Source organism: Myotis lucifugus, unplaced genomic scaffold, assembly GCF_000147115.1.
Source record: "Myotis lucifugus unplaced genomic scaffold, Myoluc2.0 scaffold_14, whole genome shotgun sequence".
NCBI classification, from domain to species: Eukaryota; Metazoa; Chordata; class Mammalia; order Chiroptera; family Vespertilionidae; genus Myotis; species Myotis lucifugus.
The window spans coordinates 826,010-842,276 of NW_005871062.1; the positions used below are offsets into that span (position 1 = coordinate 826,010).

The 16,267-nt window shown below is 38.8% G+C and overlaps 2 protein-coding genes and 1 pseudogene across 2 annotated transcripts in view; all 3 read left to right on the forward strand.

The window, feature by feature from the left end:
- Nucleotides 1–7,504, forward strand: part of PPP1R2 (protein phosphatase 1 regulatory inhibitor subunit 2) — a 30,125-nt gene extending 22,621 nt beyond the window's left edge. Inside the window, 3 exon segments of the mRNA XM_006110030.3 lie at nucleotides 164–258; nucleotides 4,037–4,204; nucleotides 6,831–7,504. Coding sequence (XP_006110092.1) covers nucleotides 164–258; nucleotides 4,037–4,204; nucleotides 6,831–6,877 — 310 coding nt within the window. The 3' untranslated portion in view covers nucleotides 6,878–7,504.
- On the forward strand, nucleotides 727–834 carry LOC111825147 (annotated as a pseudogene).
- A 3,663-nt stretch (nucleotides 7,505–11,167) lies between the features above and the next one.
- LOC106696385 (piggyBac transposable element-derived protein 4-like) lies at nucleotides 11,168–12,684 on the forward strand. The gene has a single exon (XM_023750540.1). It carries the CDS (start codon nucleotides 11,835–11,837, stop codon nucleotides 12,537–12,539), a length of 705 nt encoding a protein of 234 aa, XP_023606308.1. The 5' UTR covers nucleotides 11,168–11,834; the 3' UTR covers nucleotides 12,540–12,684.
- The last annotated feature ends 3,583 nt before the right edge of the window (nucleotides 12,685–16,267 follow it).

Below are 16,267 nucleotides of genomic sequence, written 5' to 3' on the forward strand. Positions count from 1 at the left end.
TTTCTACACCCATCTCACTCTTCTTGCTTTTTATTTTCCTCATCAAGTTATAGCTAGTATGTTAATGATCTTTAGATGTTTTAATGGTACTCAAAAGTTAAACAAGTCACTGAGTTAATATAAGAATATCAGAGTGTTGATTTCTTTGCACATGATTGTTTAGATTAGCTGCTGCTGAAGGCACGGAGTCAAAGTATCAGGTTCATGTACAAGAAAGCAGTGAAGATGAAGACAGTGACCTCTCACCTGAAGAACAAGGTAGTTTTATTTCCTGTTCTGCTTTCAGCATTATGCTAATAATTTTTGCTTAAAATAAACCCATTATTTGGAAGATTGTAAAATGGTTTTCCTTTTTGGAAAGTGGATGAGAGAGATTGGGAGCAACATTTTTAAATTCAAATTCTACTTATGTGTGTTTATTGTATTGACAGTCTTTTCCACCTCGATATCAAGAATTTGGGAAAATATTGCCATCTTTAAAGTAATTATTGATGTTCCTTTGTACTTTTTTAGTGCCTGGCATAGAGTAGATGCTCAGTAAATACTTACTAGATTAACGCTTTTAGAGTCATTGAGTGTTTGGATGGTTTTAAAGTGGATAGAAATAAAAGCTAATTTCCCAGTTGTTTGTGCTTTTTCTGTTTCAAGGCAGAAAAACTTAATAATTCCAGATAGTCAGGCATAGTAAGAAGATTTTTATTAGGTTCCATCGTACAAAGAATGATCGTGTCATAGGAAAGAAGATAAAGCTAACCTCTCAACAAGGATGGAAAAGGCCTTTGTAGCCCATATAGCACATATACAGTAAGGCATTGCTATCTACTCATTGTTTCTGTTTTTGCAGTAACAGTGGTTATGTATGGAGGTTCGGAGAGAAGGAAGATATTTCACCTTGCTTTTTATACCTTTTGAATCATATGAATGTATAATCGTTTTAAGAATTAAAAATTGTTTATATAATTTATTTTAAACTATTTTCAAAAGGAAAAAACCATAAGCCTATGTGTAGGAAAAAAAGATGCAAGAAACACCCACATACCCTCAGAAAAAGAAAAAAAAGAGAGTAGTAGTGTACTTAGAGCTTTGAAATGTGGGGACTACATATTGTAAAAGAAGTTCAGAATCTTTGTCATAGGCAGCTGCTAAGGTATAATTTGTTATTTCTTCCTCACATCCTTAGAATATAGCTTATTCAATGAAATTATGATAGTCTGAGCCTAATTGTCATAGCATAATCTCAAGTTGTATTATATTTTTTGTACCCACAGTGACTTCCTGACTTAAATTTTCCCCACATATACCCCAAAAGGCCCTTAAAAGGGTTTCAGATAGAAATTCTATATCTTGTTTTTTTCATTATTCTCTAAAAATATGATCTATTGAGAACAGGGAATTTATGATTAACTTATATTGACAATTTTCATTAAGGGTTTTTTCCTTAAATTGTACTTCTGGGAATTAGCCAGCAGGGGGAACTATTGAGTAATTGGCAATTTCACATGTTCAGTTTTTACTAGTAGAGTTACTGATGCATATATAGGTATAGATGTTTATTACTTATAAACAAATTACATGTCTTATAAAAAGCCTTGTTTATTGACAGAAGTTTTTAGAAAAAATTGTCTTGTAACTGATAGCATAACAATTAAGATACTGGCCATGGAGTCAGACAGATCTAAGTTTGTACTCCAGATATGTCACTTGTCTAATTTGCTTAATTTCTCTGAGTCTACATTTCCTCATTTATGAATCGGGAGCTTTAGAAATATTGAGAGCCATTGGTATTAAATTACATAAAGAATTTAAAGCACTTAGCACTGCTTCTTGGCATATTATAAGTGCTCAGTAAATATTAACTTTTAAGAACTTAAAATAATTGGTATATTCTCCATTATATTAGTTTGTAGGATAGTAAAAGGAAATATAAAAAGAATAATTCACTTGTCTAGTCCATGTGGTTAGTTCATTATTATTACATCTGGGCCTGAAACCGGAATGCCCTTGTACTCTGCAAAGGGCCGAGCCTTTCATATGCAAAAGCCTCCATGCACGGCTTGGGCAGGACGGGTCCCAGGGGATCAACAGGACGGGCCGAGCGAGCCAGCAGTATGGCTGCTCTCAGTCCTGCCTTCAGAGGTCCTGGCAATCGCTGCGAGTGCCTCCGAGAGAAAGCTGCCCCCGAGTTCCGACCGATGCCAGACAGTCCCGTTTCTCCCATATGAGTCTGGGTCCCCAGAGACTCGCCCAGAACTGGAGCTCAGAGCCTGAGACTCCCTCCCAATTGAAAAAGACAATCATGTCCTCAGCCTCCAGCCCTCTCCACATGCACCTCCGCACCTTTGTATTTACTTCAGCACTGCACCTCCTCTGAGTCTCGGTATGCTTTTCTCTTTCCTTCTAGTTGTAGAATTTCCACTCAGCCAGCCTTCCTGTGGTTCTGGATGATGTCCGTTATGTCTTTTAGTTGTATTTTTGAAGTGGTTGTGCGAGGCAGCAATCTCCGGTGTTTACCTATGCCGCCATCTTGGTTTCTCCTATAATCATTTTTAAATTATGTAAACCTCTGTACATGGCAGAATTTTACTATGCTTCTCATGAAATTGTGTTACTTTGTAATGAGAAAAAGTGTTACCTTTTTAGTAAATTTATATGGTATTGGAGGCAATTAGAATGTTTTATTTTTTTATATTGCCTTGTACTACATCATCTGAATACTTTAAAGGCATAACTAAAAATTTAGTCATGAGAACTTGGTCTCTTTAATGGTCTTTTTTTTTCTTTCTTAATTTCATTCCTCTTTACAATATGGTACTCTGAAAAAGTAAAACAAATCACAAAAGAATCTATAAGCAGAGAAGAAGAAAGATACTTGGCAAGATCTTTATGGAATGCTGAAATGGATGTTGGTCTCAGAACTTTCCTGAAAGTGATTGATGAGTGGTGACATGAACTATAAATGCCTGTAAAACATAAGTATACATAATGATAAAAACTTGGAATTAGAGGACATTGAGGAAGTACTTTGAATAGCTATATTCTGAGAGATTTTTATTTTTTTATGCCTTTTTGGCATTAAAATATTTTTATGAATGCCATAATAAAACTATGGTGAATGAGTTTGAATGCTTTCTTGTTTGACAAAATAAATAGTTGGCAATTTTATATCAACCCCCTTTTTTTTTTTTTAATTGACAGGTCTAAGAAATTTTAAAATCTTAGACTTATTTCTTCATAAACAGTTGATCTTTAAAATGCTGTCTATTAATTATGATCAGCTATGTTTATTTGTTGCTTGTTTAATGTTTCTATGGTGAATATAAATAAAAGAATAGTCCATAATTATATAATAACTTTAATAATAGGTTTTTCTTAAAATTACTCTGGGGATGAGGTTGCGTTTTTAGCCAGCATTTTTTAAAATCCTAGTAATTTCTTAATGAATAGTAAGAATTTCTTAAAGAAATTTTTTCTTAATTATAAAAATAAAAACTTGAAAATATTAAAATTATTCCATAGTTTCTTGGCCCAGAATTAGCCACTGTTACTTATTGAGTCTTATTTTCTCTCCATATGTATGCATACACATACATGCAGGCTTTGTATATAATACTTCTACATAGTATTCATCAGTTTCTACTCAGACTGTCAATACACACACAAACACACAGTATTATAGTTTGCTTTTCCCCCCTATTCAATTCTTTCTGGAAAGTTTTTCAATATCTTTAAATTTTCTTCACAAATAGAGCTACTAAATGGCTTTATTCTTGTATTCCAATTAAGATATACCTGAACCATCTAAAGCAGAAATTGACAAACTTTTTCTTTAAAGGCTAGAAAGTAAATACTTCTGGTTTTTTATGCCATATTGTTCTATTGCAGCTACTCAGCTCTGCCTTTGAGCACAAAAGCAACCTTACACATTACAAAAACAAACGAGCATCACTGTGTTCCAGCAGTACCAACAGATATAGGCTGTAAAGTTTGCCAGTCCTTGAGCTAAAGACTTCCTAAGCCTATTTTTTGTATTTTATAGAAAAAAAGCGACAGTTTGAAATGAAAAGGAAGCTTCACTACAATGAAGGACTGAATATGAAATTAGCTAGGCAATTAATTTCAAAAGACCTACATGAAGATGATGAAGATGAAGAAATGTTAGAGAGTGCAACTGGGGAAAGTATGCATATGGAAGAATCAAATCAAGGTTAGATGTTTAAGAAATATTCCTGAGACTCTTGTAATCCTTTGTGCCTAATAGACTTTATTTTGCTTTAAACTTGAAGAACCTCAGAATATTTTGCTGGCATTCAATTATGCCAAAAGTTTCTAAAATTTAAACACCTGTGGCCAATCTCAAAATAATAAAGTTTTTTATGCCAAGAGTTGATTTAAGACCATATTTTATATATTAATGTGTTTTGGTTTACTTGATTTTAAACAATGATGTTTGTCTTCATATTAAGCTGTATTTTGTTTTTAATGTTTTAGATCCTGTTTGATATTTCATAATCTAAATTAAGGTTTAAACTTTAAAAGAAATGTTTTCAATATGGAAGATTTGATTTAATATCCCTTTGGGTACAAATTGTATGATATGTTTTCAGTGTTGATTCTTTTGACTGTTGGATTGGCAGGTTATTTGGCTAATTGGTTTTGGTTTTGGGGGGTTTTTTAAAAAATATATTTTATTGATTTTTTACAGAGAAGAAGGGAGAGGGATAGAGAGTTAGAAACATCGATGAGAGAGATCGATCAGCTGCCTCCTGCACGCCCCCCACTGGGGATGTGCCCGAAACCAGGGTACATGCCCTTGACCGGAATCGAACCCGGGACCCTTGAGTCCGCAGGCCGACGCTCTATCCACTGAGCCAAACTGGTTCAGCCGGCTAATTGGTTTTTTATAAATCCTCACCTGAGGATATTTTTTCCATTGGTTTTTTTAGAGAAAGTGGAAGGGGGCAGAGGGAGAGAGAGAAACATCATGTGTCTCTCAGTTGGTTGCCCCTTGCACATGCTCTGAACCGGGGCCAGGAATGGAACCTACAATCCAGGTACATGCCCTTGACCAGGAATTGAACCCTTGACCCTTCAGTGCTCAGGCTGACTAACCATTGAGCAACACAGGCCAGGGCTTGTTTTGTTTTTTTAAGTCTCAGACAGTCTGCCCCTGCAGCCTACCAACTCTTGATCAGTCATAGGAAATAGTTTTATTTATTTGTTTTTAACAAGCTGTTATTTTGGTATTCCATGAAGGTGAATCTTCTACACTACTAATACAGATGTTGTGCCTGTTTTACCTACTCTTTGTAGTTGCAAACATACTTTTCAGTAGAGATGTAACTTTATTTGTTGTGCTTTGGATGGCTAAGTCTTAGGAAAGTAAATTATGATATTGTTTTGGTGAGCATATGTGAAATATCAGTTTTCTGTGATAGAATCTGATAACTGTGTCTCATAATAAAAATATTATTACAGTATTTTTTGATATTCCATATTAGGCTTTATTTAGCCTTTTGTATAGTTTGTTTTCTGTTTCGTTTTTTAATTTTTATTTATTGATGTTAGAGAAAGAGAGGAATGGAGAGAGACGGAGGAAAAAAACACATCAATTTGTTGTCTCGCTTATTTTTAACCTGGGATCAAACCTGAAACCTTGGCATATCGGGATGGTGCCCTAACCAACTGAGCTATTCAGCCAGGGTGATACAGTTTACTTTATTCAGCATTTCATTTCCATTTTATACACTATAACCTGTTTAGCTTATATTTAACTTGAACAAACTTTATTTTGAATAATTGTTATATGTCTTTTTTAAAATTTATTACCCATTTTTAGTTGGCCTTTCTCCTAATTGTTCTTTGTTTCCCATTTACCACCTATATCTTAGTGATTTATTTTGATGTATTAAAAATGAATGTTTCTTTGGTTATGAGTTTTCATCAGTTTCTGCTCAGACTTTCAATATCAATTCTTAATAACTCTGGTCAAACACTGTGAATACTTACCTTATTTGCCTCTGGGAATTTGCACCAGCAACACTGTGCCAAAGGTTAAAGGGATTTCTTTTTTTAAACCACAGCTTTTGAAAATAGCTCTTTTTGTCTTTCTATTTGTAAGATATTAGATTTCACACATACAGTACATAAGTATATTTTATCATTTAAAGATAATGATTGAAATTTGTATTAGCTCAATGCTTGGTTTTTCTTCAGTGGAGATGAAGTACTACTTACATAGGAATGTATTCTATCTAGCTTCATAAAGTATACAAAGATAGAAAAGACTACAAAATAAAACAGGGAAGAAAGTTCTTTATCCTCTACCCTTTTTGTTTTAAAAAATAATCTTATCAGCTTTTAAAATCTCCAAGTTTTATAGAACCCATTACTTTTTTAGCGTTATTCTTCTCCTCCCTCTCCCCTGACCTCTGTTTTATTGTTGTTTTTATTTTTTTTAAAAAGTAGCATATTTAGAATCTGAAGAAATATTTTATAATTTTGATAACATAAATGCCAATCTTTTTATAGCATTGGGTATTTGAGTTGTAATTAACTCAGCTATCCACCTGTGATTTACTCACAGAAATGTTAGTCTGAAACCTTTTTGTCTTATCACCAAGTCGACACTCCAGTTCTGCTCTTTAGAATATTTAGGGGGTATGCAGATTCTTTCATATCAGACTATTTTACCTATGTGAAATATACCATATTTGTTTTTTAGATCTTTTATTTGTTAATCATCAATGGTGGTGGAAGGGAACTTTAGCTCAGGGAGTTCCCAGGTTGAGAATATACAATAAACAAATTATGTTTTTCTTTTATCTTTGCAGGATCTACTACAGGTGACCAACTGCAAAACAAATCACAGAGTTCATAGAAGAGATTTGTTCAACACTCATTGTTGCTACAGACCCTGTTGCTATACTTTACTGCTCTTGTTCTCTACAATTCATGACTTAAGTACCAAAATGCATACCAATGTTGCCAAGAATTAAATAACTTTAGAGACTAATTAGACTTGAAAATGCCTAATTGATATATATATATATTCTTGTGCCTAGTACTTCACCACAAATACAGCATAATATCATCAGTCCAAAACTGCATTACTTTTTTAAGAACACTGGTTAATTTGTATAAGATATTACATAGCTTTTTATGCTTTAGAGGTTAAATAATATCTTGGGAAGGGGGAGGGGATTTAATTTATTTTCTTCACTTCTAGATGTGATAGCTCGTATAAAATTTTTTTAAGTCAAAATCCAATTGGAACAACAGATTATATAGGCTGATAAATATTCAATCTGAAAAGTATTTTAACACATTTCAACTTGATTTTTCTCTTTAAATAAAAAAGATTACAAGAATTACTATTGCATTTTCTGGCCTACTACCTTTAAAATTCCTTTTGAGTTTGTTTATGTTTTCAGGGAAAGGATTAAACATTTTCCTCACCAAAACTAGCTAGCTTTATTCACAAATAAATTACCAGGTTAAACTTGCACTAATGTCTGCTCTTTTTTTGTACACTTGATTGGCAGACTTCAGATCAGTTTTTTTAACAAATATAATTCTAATATAGTTTCAGCATTCCCTTTATATGTCTGTCCTAACCACCTGCCTTTGTTTCATACTCCTTTCCACATATATGCACACAATAACTCTTTACCTTTATAAAGGACTAAAGGCCTGGTACACAGATTTGTGCACCAGTGGGGTCCCTCGGCCTGGCCTATAGGGATTGGGCCAAAACTGGCAGTCCGACCCCCCTGAGGGGTCCCAGATTGCGAGAGGGCACAGCAGTGCACGAATCCATGCAACAGGCCTCTAGTATGCATATAAGATCTTTGGTTAATCTCTTTCCGCCTTCCCCACTGCTCCTTCCCCTCTGAGATTCATTAGTCTGTTCCATGTGTCTATGCCTGTGTGTTGAGCATCTGCCCCCTGGTGGTCAGTGCGCATCATAGCAACCGGTCGACCAGTCGCCTGGGCTTTTATATATATAGATCATAAAGATTGCTATAACATTAGGAACTCTTCCTTCTCTCACATATTCTATCATTTGTTGTAACAATGAAAATCTTATTTTGACTATCAATGCCTTTTTTTTTCTTCTAATATGTGGAGAAAATGGATTTAATAGCAGCAGTGCTATAGACAAGAAATACAATTCAACTGCAGAATTTCTACACCGCTCTGATTTACAGCCTGCTAATTAATTTGCTATTACTAGTTTATTGTTTGACTTAAATAGACCTTAGGAAATAACTGAGTTTTTTTTTTTTTTGCATGATGAGAGAATGATGTGTAACTAGTGATATGAAGTTAGTTCCTAAATGTATAGATAAGTAATATGAACACTTTTTGATTTAAAACTTTACTCTCTGCTTTAAGGGAATATGATAATGTATACTATGACAAATGTATTTTATTCTTCTAACACAGTAAGATTGAGATTTTTACCCCCTGAAATGAAGTGCAGTTCCTGTGTTTCTTGGTTTAATGATAGTTTCATTTTTAGTCAATTATTTGTATCTTAATTTTTTGTTAGTGCCCAAAGAATCCAATATATGAACAGACTTTTAAATAATTTCTGTATATTGTACATATGAAATGGCTTTTATTGAACAGCTTATCTTCCACTTACAAGTTTATGGAAATATCAATATGTCAAATAAATAAATAGTGGGAGAGCCCTGGCCAGTGTGGTCAGTTGGTTGAGTGTCATCCAAAAGGTCACCTTGTTCGATTCCCAGTCAGGGCACATACCTAGGTTACAGGTTCGATCTCTGGTCAGGGTGCTTATGGGAAGCAACTGATCAATGTTTCTCACATCAGTGTTTCTCTCCCTCTCTCTAAAAGATCAATAAAAACATTTTTTAAAAAGTGGGAACATTATTTGCTGTTAGAAGAATGTTTTTGTTATTTTGAATATCTTTCTAAAATGGAATCCAATCAAAGCACTTCTGAACTGCAGATATAGTATTCTAACTATAACATGTTAGCTAATAGTAGCACCAAACTATTTCTTGAAACTTCAGTCACAGGCAAACTCATTTCTCGTTTTTAAGAAATGCAGAGCCCTAGCTGGTTTGACTCAGTGGATAGAGCGTCAGCCGTGGACTGAGGGTCCCAGGTTTGATTCCAGTCAAGGGCACATGCCTGGGTTGCAGGCTCAATCCCCATGCAGGGGGCATGCAGGTGGCAGCTGATCAATGATTCTCATTATTGATGCTTCCATCCCCCTCCTCCCTTCCTCTCTGAAATCAATAAAAAAATTTTTAAAAAAATAAATGTAGATAGTTATCTCAGGAAAGTAAGACATGGCAAGTAGCATGCCCAGTAGGATTTTAGAAGTCCATTGTAACTAAAACTGTTTTTATCAAATCATGAGTTTCTAATTAACATGGTATTGGACTATATAAAAAATGAACCTTTATGATTCAAGTTATATTTTCTCTTTGGAAAAAGTTACCAATGTTCTAGCCAAGGGAGATTTTACATTCAACTTTTTAATCAATATTACTTCCTCTGCTTAACTCTTGTGGTGTCATTATTTCTACTCATTCATTGTTTAGTCTGAAATTCAGCAGTGATGTTCTTTAAAATTTAATAATAAGATGGTGTAAATGGATTATTAAAGAATAACTTTAGCCGAAACCGGTTTGGCTCAGTGGATAGAGCGTCGGCCTGCGGACTGAAAGGTCCCAGGTTCGATTCCGGTCAAGGGCATGTACCTTGGTTGCGGGCACATCCCCAGTGGGAGATGTGCAGGAGGCAGCTGATCGATGTTTCTCTCTCATCGATGTTTCTAACTCTCTATCTCTCTCCCTTCCTCTCTAAAAAATCAATAAAATATATTTTTTTAAAAAAGAATAACTTTAAATTGAAGATTAAGGAGAAGTGCCATTTTTCCCTAGACTTTAATTTTGTTTACATTTTTCCTCTTAAATTGGTACACTAAATATCCCAATATATAAAAACCCAAAGTCCGTAACGTCCAAAATGACTGAAGCCTCAACCAAATGCCAGGCTGCGTGCAGCAGGCTCCCGTGGGTGGGGACTGGCGAGCGGGCTGAACTGACCTCTTGGGGGGAGAGAGAGGCGGGGCTGATCTGCAGACCTTGCCAGCAGCCGAGCCTCTTACTCTCTGAGAGATTAGCAGTTCAGCCCTCTCGCCAGCAGTCTGGGGTGGCTATTGATCAGCCCTGCCTCTCTGATCAGGCCTGGAGATAGGCCCAGAAACACTGACTGGCATAAAAAATGACCAGTCAGAACCAATCTGGGTGAACTGCAAGGAGCATGGCTGCCTAGGAGGCAAAGCTTTTGATGCTGACTGGCATAGAAACTGACCAATCAGAACTAAATCTGGGTGAATGAGGAGCCAATGGCTGCCTAGGAGGCGGAGCTTTTGACACTGACTTGGCATAAAAACTGACCAATCAGAACCAAATCTGGGTGAACTGCAAGGAGCCAATGGTTGCCTAGGAGGCAGAGCTTTTGATGCTGACTGGCATAGAAACCGACCAATCACAACCTAATCTGGTGAACTGCGAAGGCAGAACCTAAGGTGGGGCTATGGAGGGATTTTTAAGGGCAACAGCTATTTGGTGTAAGGTGTAAGCAAGCAGTTCAATTTTTTAATGACCAGTTTGGCAGTATAGTGCATATGGCTGACTATCAGTCCAGATATAGGGATTATGTATTTTTGTCTGCCAAGAGCATCTCCTCCTGCTGAAGAAGGCTTTTCCCCCCCATTTAAGGAATCCTATCCTATATAATCTATACTAACACACTGAGTACCGCTCACGAGTTTTCTCGTGTTTCGTGCGCCATCTGTTAAGGACCGCTCACGGTTTTTCATGCGCCGTCTGTTATGGACCTTAGATGTCAACACACTGTCTTGTCCACTGTGGGGCGCGGTTACAGTGTTTTGGCCAGGTTCAAGCCTCGGACTAATGAAAGGACAGGGTCCTCTCACTGCCACATGCAAGTCCCAGCTGGAGGGCAGGGCCCTCCCGGCACAATCGTAGCCAACGGCTGTGGTTGTAAGCTTGAACCTATGGTCCGAACATGTAGCCCCACGTGCCTTGTGATAGAGTTTAGGTACATGTAGTTGAGTAGGGTTGAGACTCACGAGAATGCTGTAAACAACGTGATCACGCCCCTACTTTGCCTCGTGGCATCTGCTATAAAATAAAGACAGGGCTTGTGGGCGCTGGCGTTGTCTCCTCTTCAGGGAGCAGCGTCCCACCGAGACCCAACTATTGTCTTGTCTGTCTTTCCTTCATCCTTTCACCCCCCACTCAGAGACACCCTTGGCTGTGCTGGCGCGGCACAGTCCACATTGAATGAAGCGATCTCATTGGTGGAAACCATGCAGGTCAATCTACGAAAAACTATATAATTGCACGAACCCATAAAGCATTGCAGTTACATTGTATTTCGGTCATTCGAATAGTCTTCGTCTTCAAGTTCCTGGCGCTTTTAGAAATGCCCTCTCTCAGAAAAAAGGAAGGAAACCAACGAAACTGATACACTTCCAGAAATATTTAACGATAATTTATCAGATATTCCTAGTGAGATCGAAGATGCGGATAACTGTTTTGACGATTCCGGAGACGATTCTACTGACAGTGAAATTATTAGACCTGTAAGGAAGTGCAAGGTGGCGGTGCTTTCAAGTGATTCCGACACTGACGAAGCTACTGATAATTGTTGGTCTGAAATTAACACACCACCATGCTTACAAATGTTTGAAGGTCATGCTGGGGTCACTACATTTCCGTCTCAGTGTGACTCTGTACCCTCTGTGACCAATCTCTTTTTTGGTGATGAATTGTTTGAGATGTTGTGCAAAGAGCTGTCCAACTATCAACAATCAAACCGCAATGAAACGCAAAACACCATCTAGAACATTAAAGTGGTCTCTGGTTACACAGAAGGACATCAAGAAATTCCTTGGCCTAATTATTCTGATGGGTCAAACAAGAAAAGATAGCTTGAAAGACTATTGGTCAACAGATCCTTTGATATGTACCCCTATATTTCCACAGACAATGAGTCGCCATAGATTTGAGCAAATATGGACATTCTGGCATTTCAATGATAACGCCAAAATGGACAGTCGCTCGGGGAGACTTTTCAAAATCCAACCTGTGCTGGATTATTTTCTGCATAAATTTCGAACAATATACAAACCAAAGCAACAGTTGTCTTTGGATGAGGGAATGATTCCATGGAGAGGACATTTAAAATTTCGCACGTACAACCCAGCAAAAATAACAAAATACTGTTTACTTGTTCAGATGGTGTGCGAGAGTGACACCGGCTATATCTGCAATATGGAGATATACACTGCTGAAGGAAGGAAATTGCAAGAAACTGTTCTTTCAGTCCTTGGACCCTATCTTGGCATATGGCACCATATTTACCAGGATAATTATTACAATGCTACATTACTGCTGAATTGCTGCTACAGAACAAAACTAGAGTCTGTGGGACTATTAGGGAGAGTAGAGGTTTACCGCCAAATTTGAAAATGAAAACATCAAGAATGAAGAAAGGTGACATAATATTTTCCAGAAAAGGCGATATTCTTCTCCTAGCATGGAAAGACAAGCGGGTTGTCCGAATGATATCAACGATCCATGACACTTCTGTCTCGACAACAGGAAAAAAAAATAGAAAGACGGGAGAGAATATTGTAAAACCTACCTGCATCAAGGAATACAATGCCCACATGAAAGGCATTGACCGTGCAGATCAATTCCTTTCGTGTTGTTCCATTCTAAGGAAAACAATGAAATGGACAAAAAAAAGTAGTGCTGTACCTTATAAACTGTGGACTTTTCAATTCCACAGTGTACAACGTCCTCAATCTACAAGCAAAAATGAAGTATAAACAGTTTCTGCTATCGGTGGCGAGAGACTGGATAACGGATGACAATAATGAAGGCTCTCTGGAACCAGAGACAAATCTGTCCAGCCCTTTCCCCTGGGGGTGCAAGGAGAGCACCTCGTAAAGATCCACCCAAAAGGTTGTCAGGTGATATGAAGCAGCATGAACCTACGTGTATTCCAGCGAGTGGAAAGAAAAAATTTCCTACGCGAGCCTGCAGAGTTTGTGCCGCCCATGGATAAAGGAGTGAATCTAGATACTTATGTAAATTTTGTTTGATCCCTCTTCATAGAGGAAAATGTTTTGCGCAGTACCATACGTTAAAAAAGTACTAGGAACTTTAATTGTTTGTTTTTGTAAATAAAAATGTTATAATTATTGAAAAACAACACCTAAAGTGCATTATGATCTGTAGTTATGATGATTTAAATAACGTGCAGTTTGCCCAAAAACGTGAGGTCCCTGGCGTATGTCTTAAGAGATTTCTATGCGGTACGCAATGTGCTAATAAAAGGGTAATATGCTAATTAGACCAGGTCAATCGGCCATCTTCCGGACATCCAACTTCCTTCTGGAAAAAGCCATGGTGGTGGGGGCCGAGGTAGAGGCAGTTAAGGGCGATCAAGCCGGCAGGGGAGGGCAGTTGGCGAGATCAGGCCGGCAGGGGGTTAGGGGCAATCAGGCCAGCAGGGGAGGGCAGTGGGGGTGAGATCAGGCTGGCAGGGGTGATCAGGCAGGCAGAGGGGTTAGGGGCCATCAGGCAGGCAGGCAGAGGGGTTAGGGGCCATCAGGCAGGCAGGCAGAGGGGTTAGGGCCCATCAGGCAGGCAGGCAGAGGGGTTAGGGGCCATCAGGCAGGCAGGCAGAGGGGTTAGAGGCCATCAGGCAGGCAGGCAGGTGAGCGGCGCCATCAGGCAGGCAGGCAGGTTGTAGGAGGGATGTCCCCGATTCCCAGATTGTAGGAGGGATGTCCCCGATTGGAGAGGGTGAAGGCTGGGCTGAGGGGAACCCCCCCCCCCCCCGCATGAATTTCATGCACCGGGCCACTAGTCTAAATATATAAAACCCTAAATGCAAATAAAACAGTCAGTTGCTATGAAGTGCGCTGACCACCAGGGGGCGCTCATGGAACATGGTGGGCACCGGCTGTGGCAGAATGGTGGAGCAGGTGAGCAGAGGCACCAGACCAAGGCGGGGTGCCAGTCACTGTCATCGGGGTGAGCCTCTGGTGTTTACTGAAAATTATTTGCTCTTGCGCACCATGGTCCTGCCCAGTATTCGCACCTGCTGCCAGCGCCGGCCCCACTCACACCAGCTGCTGGTGCCGGAGCCATTGCTCACACCCACTGCCGGTGCCCAGCGCTGGCCCCAATTGCTTGGCACCGTCGGTGGGTGCGAGCGGCGGCTGCCAGCCCCGATCACCCCTCAGGGCTTCTCCACCTCCCCTTGCTTCTGAGGGGCAATTGGTATTGGCAGCCACCTCTCACACCCACTGCTGGCGATGGCCCCGCTCGCACCCACTGCTGGCAATGGAGCTGCCGCTCACACCCACTGCCGATGCCCAGCGCCAGTCCTGATCTCCCTGAGGGATTCTCCACCTCCCCCTGCTTCTGCGGGGCAATAAAGACAGCAGAGGGCACTGGCCCCGCTTGCTCTGCACCATCAACAGGTGTGAGCAGGGCCAGCACTGTCAGCGTGTGGGAGTGGCAGCGGTGGGAGCAGGGCTTCCAGCAGACCAGGGATTGAAGGCCACGATGGGAGGGGCCATGCAGGGGCACGAAGGATGGCTGAGACCAGTCTTTGTGCCCACTACAGCCTCGTGGCCCACAGTTCCTTTCAAGGTGCACAAATTCGTGCAAGAGCCCCTAGTATTGTAATAAAATACAGTGATTGACAATTGCCTGTCTGTGGATTTTACTTTTTTTGCTACCCAGCTATCTCAGGATCATGTTCCATTGGCCAAGTGTTCTTGATACCGGGAGAGGATTTTGGACTACATTGTGGTAGGGTAATTTGTTTAGTTGTGATAGAAATAATAAAAGATATAATTTATTGGGAGCCTTTTATTTGCTCTTGCTCAGCATTTTGCTAGGTCTCTAATCACACCAACCATGTAAAGCAGTTATTCCTTTTTAAAAAAATATTTTAATGTATTGATTTGAGAGAGAGAAACATCTAATTGCTATTCTACTTACCTATGCATTCTTTGGTTTCTTTGGGGATCGAACTCTCAACCTTGGCATATTGGACAATGTTCTAACCAACTGAGCTACCCAGCCAGGGCAAGCAGTATTCTTACCAGTACTTTGTAAATGAGAAAAACGCTCTTGGCCAAGTTTTTCAGTCTCAGTGTATGTCTCATACATGCTAAATTACAGAGTTTAGTTCCAGATCTAACTATAAATTTCATCCGCTTTATCCATGCTTTTTTGATATAGAAAATTCATTTTAGAAGTTACACCTTACAAATTAAACTTTATTTGGATTCTTGATTTACAACCTTTGCTTTAGGAGTAACATTTTTTAGGTTTTTGAAGGTTTTTTTAGTAGGAAAATTTGGAAATTATTTGAGGATTTTATGACATTTAGGAAAAATCCCAAAAGCACAAATATTCTATGGCTAGGGATGTCTAAGTGCAGGTAATTTTGCTCATTCTGCAAGTTTGTTTCTAAGCAGGATGTTTTAAGCTCAGAACAGGATTTTTTTCATAAATACCAAGCTAGCTTATAAAAACAAGCATGTCATATCACTGCATTTTATTTTTTTAATGTTTTTATTGATTTAGAGAGAGGAAGGGAGAGGGAAGAGAAACATCGATTGGCTGCCTCCTGCACACTCCTTACTGAGGATTGAGCCCACAACCTGAGCATGTGCCCTGACCAGGAATCTAACCTGTGACCTTTCGGTGCATAGTAGAAAGCTCAACCAACTGAGCCACACCAGCCAGGGCATCACATCACATTTTATTACAATGTGTTTAGTGTATCAATTTAAAGGGGAAAATGTAAACAAAATAAAGATCTAAGGAAAAATTGTACTTTGCTTTAATCTTCAGTTTAAAGTTATTCTTTAACAATCCCATTTATACCATTTTATTATTAGATTTAAAGAACACTGCTGAATTCCATGAAACCCTCAGTCCTACAGCATATTCCATGAAAAGGATTCCACGAGCTCATAAGCTTTGCACATACTATACACTTTATTCTCCTACCCCCTTGAAGACTGATAATAATGCACATCATCATATTAAAGGGCTTGAGACATCCTGCATAAAGTATGTGTTTAAAACTTGGTTTAACCTAGCAGTTTTTAAACATTTCATCATAATCACTCCACTCCCTCTTTTCCCTTAAGTAGAATCCC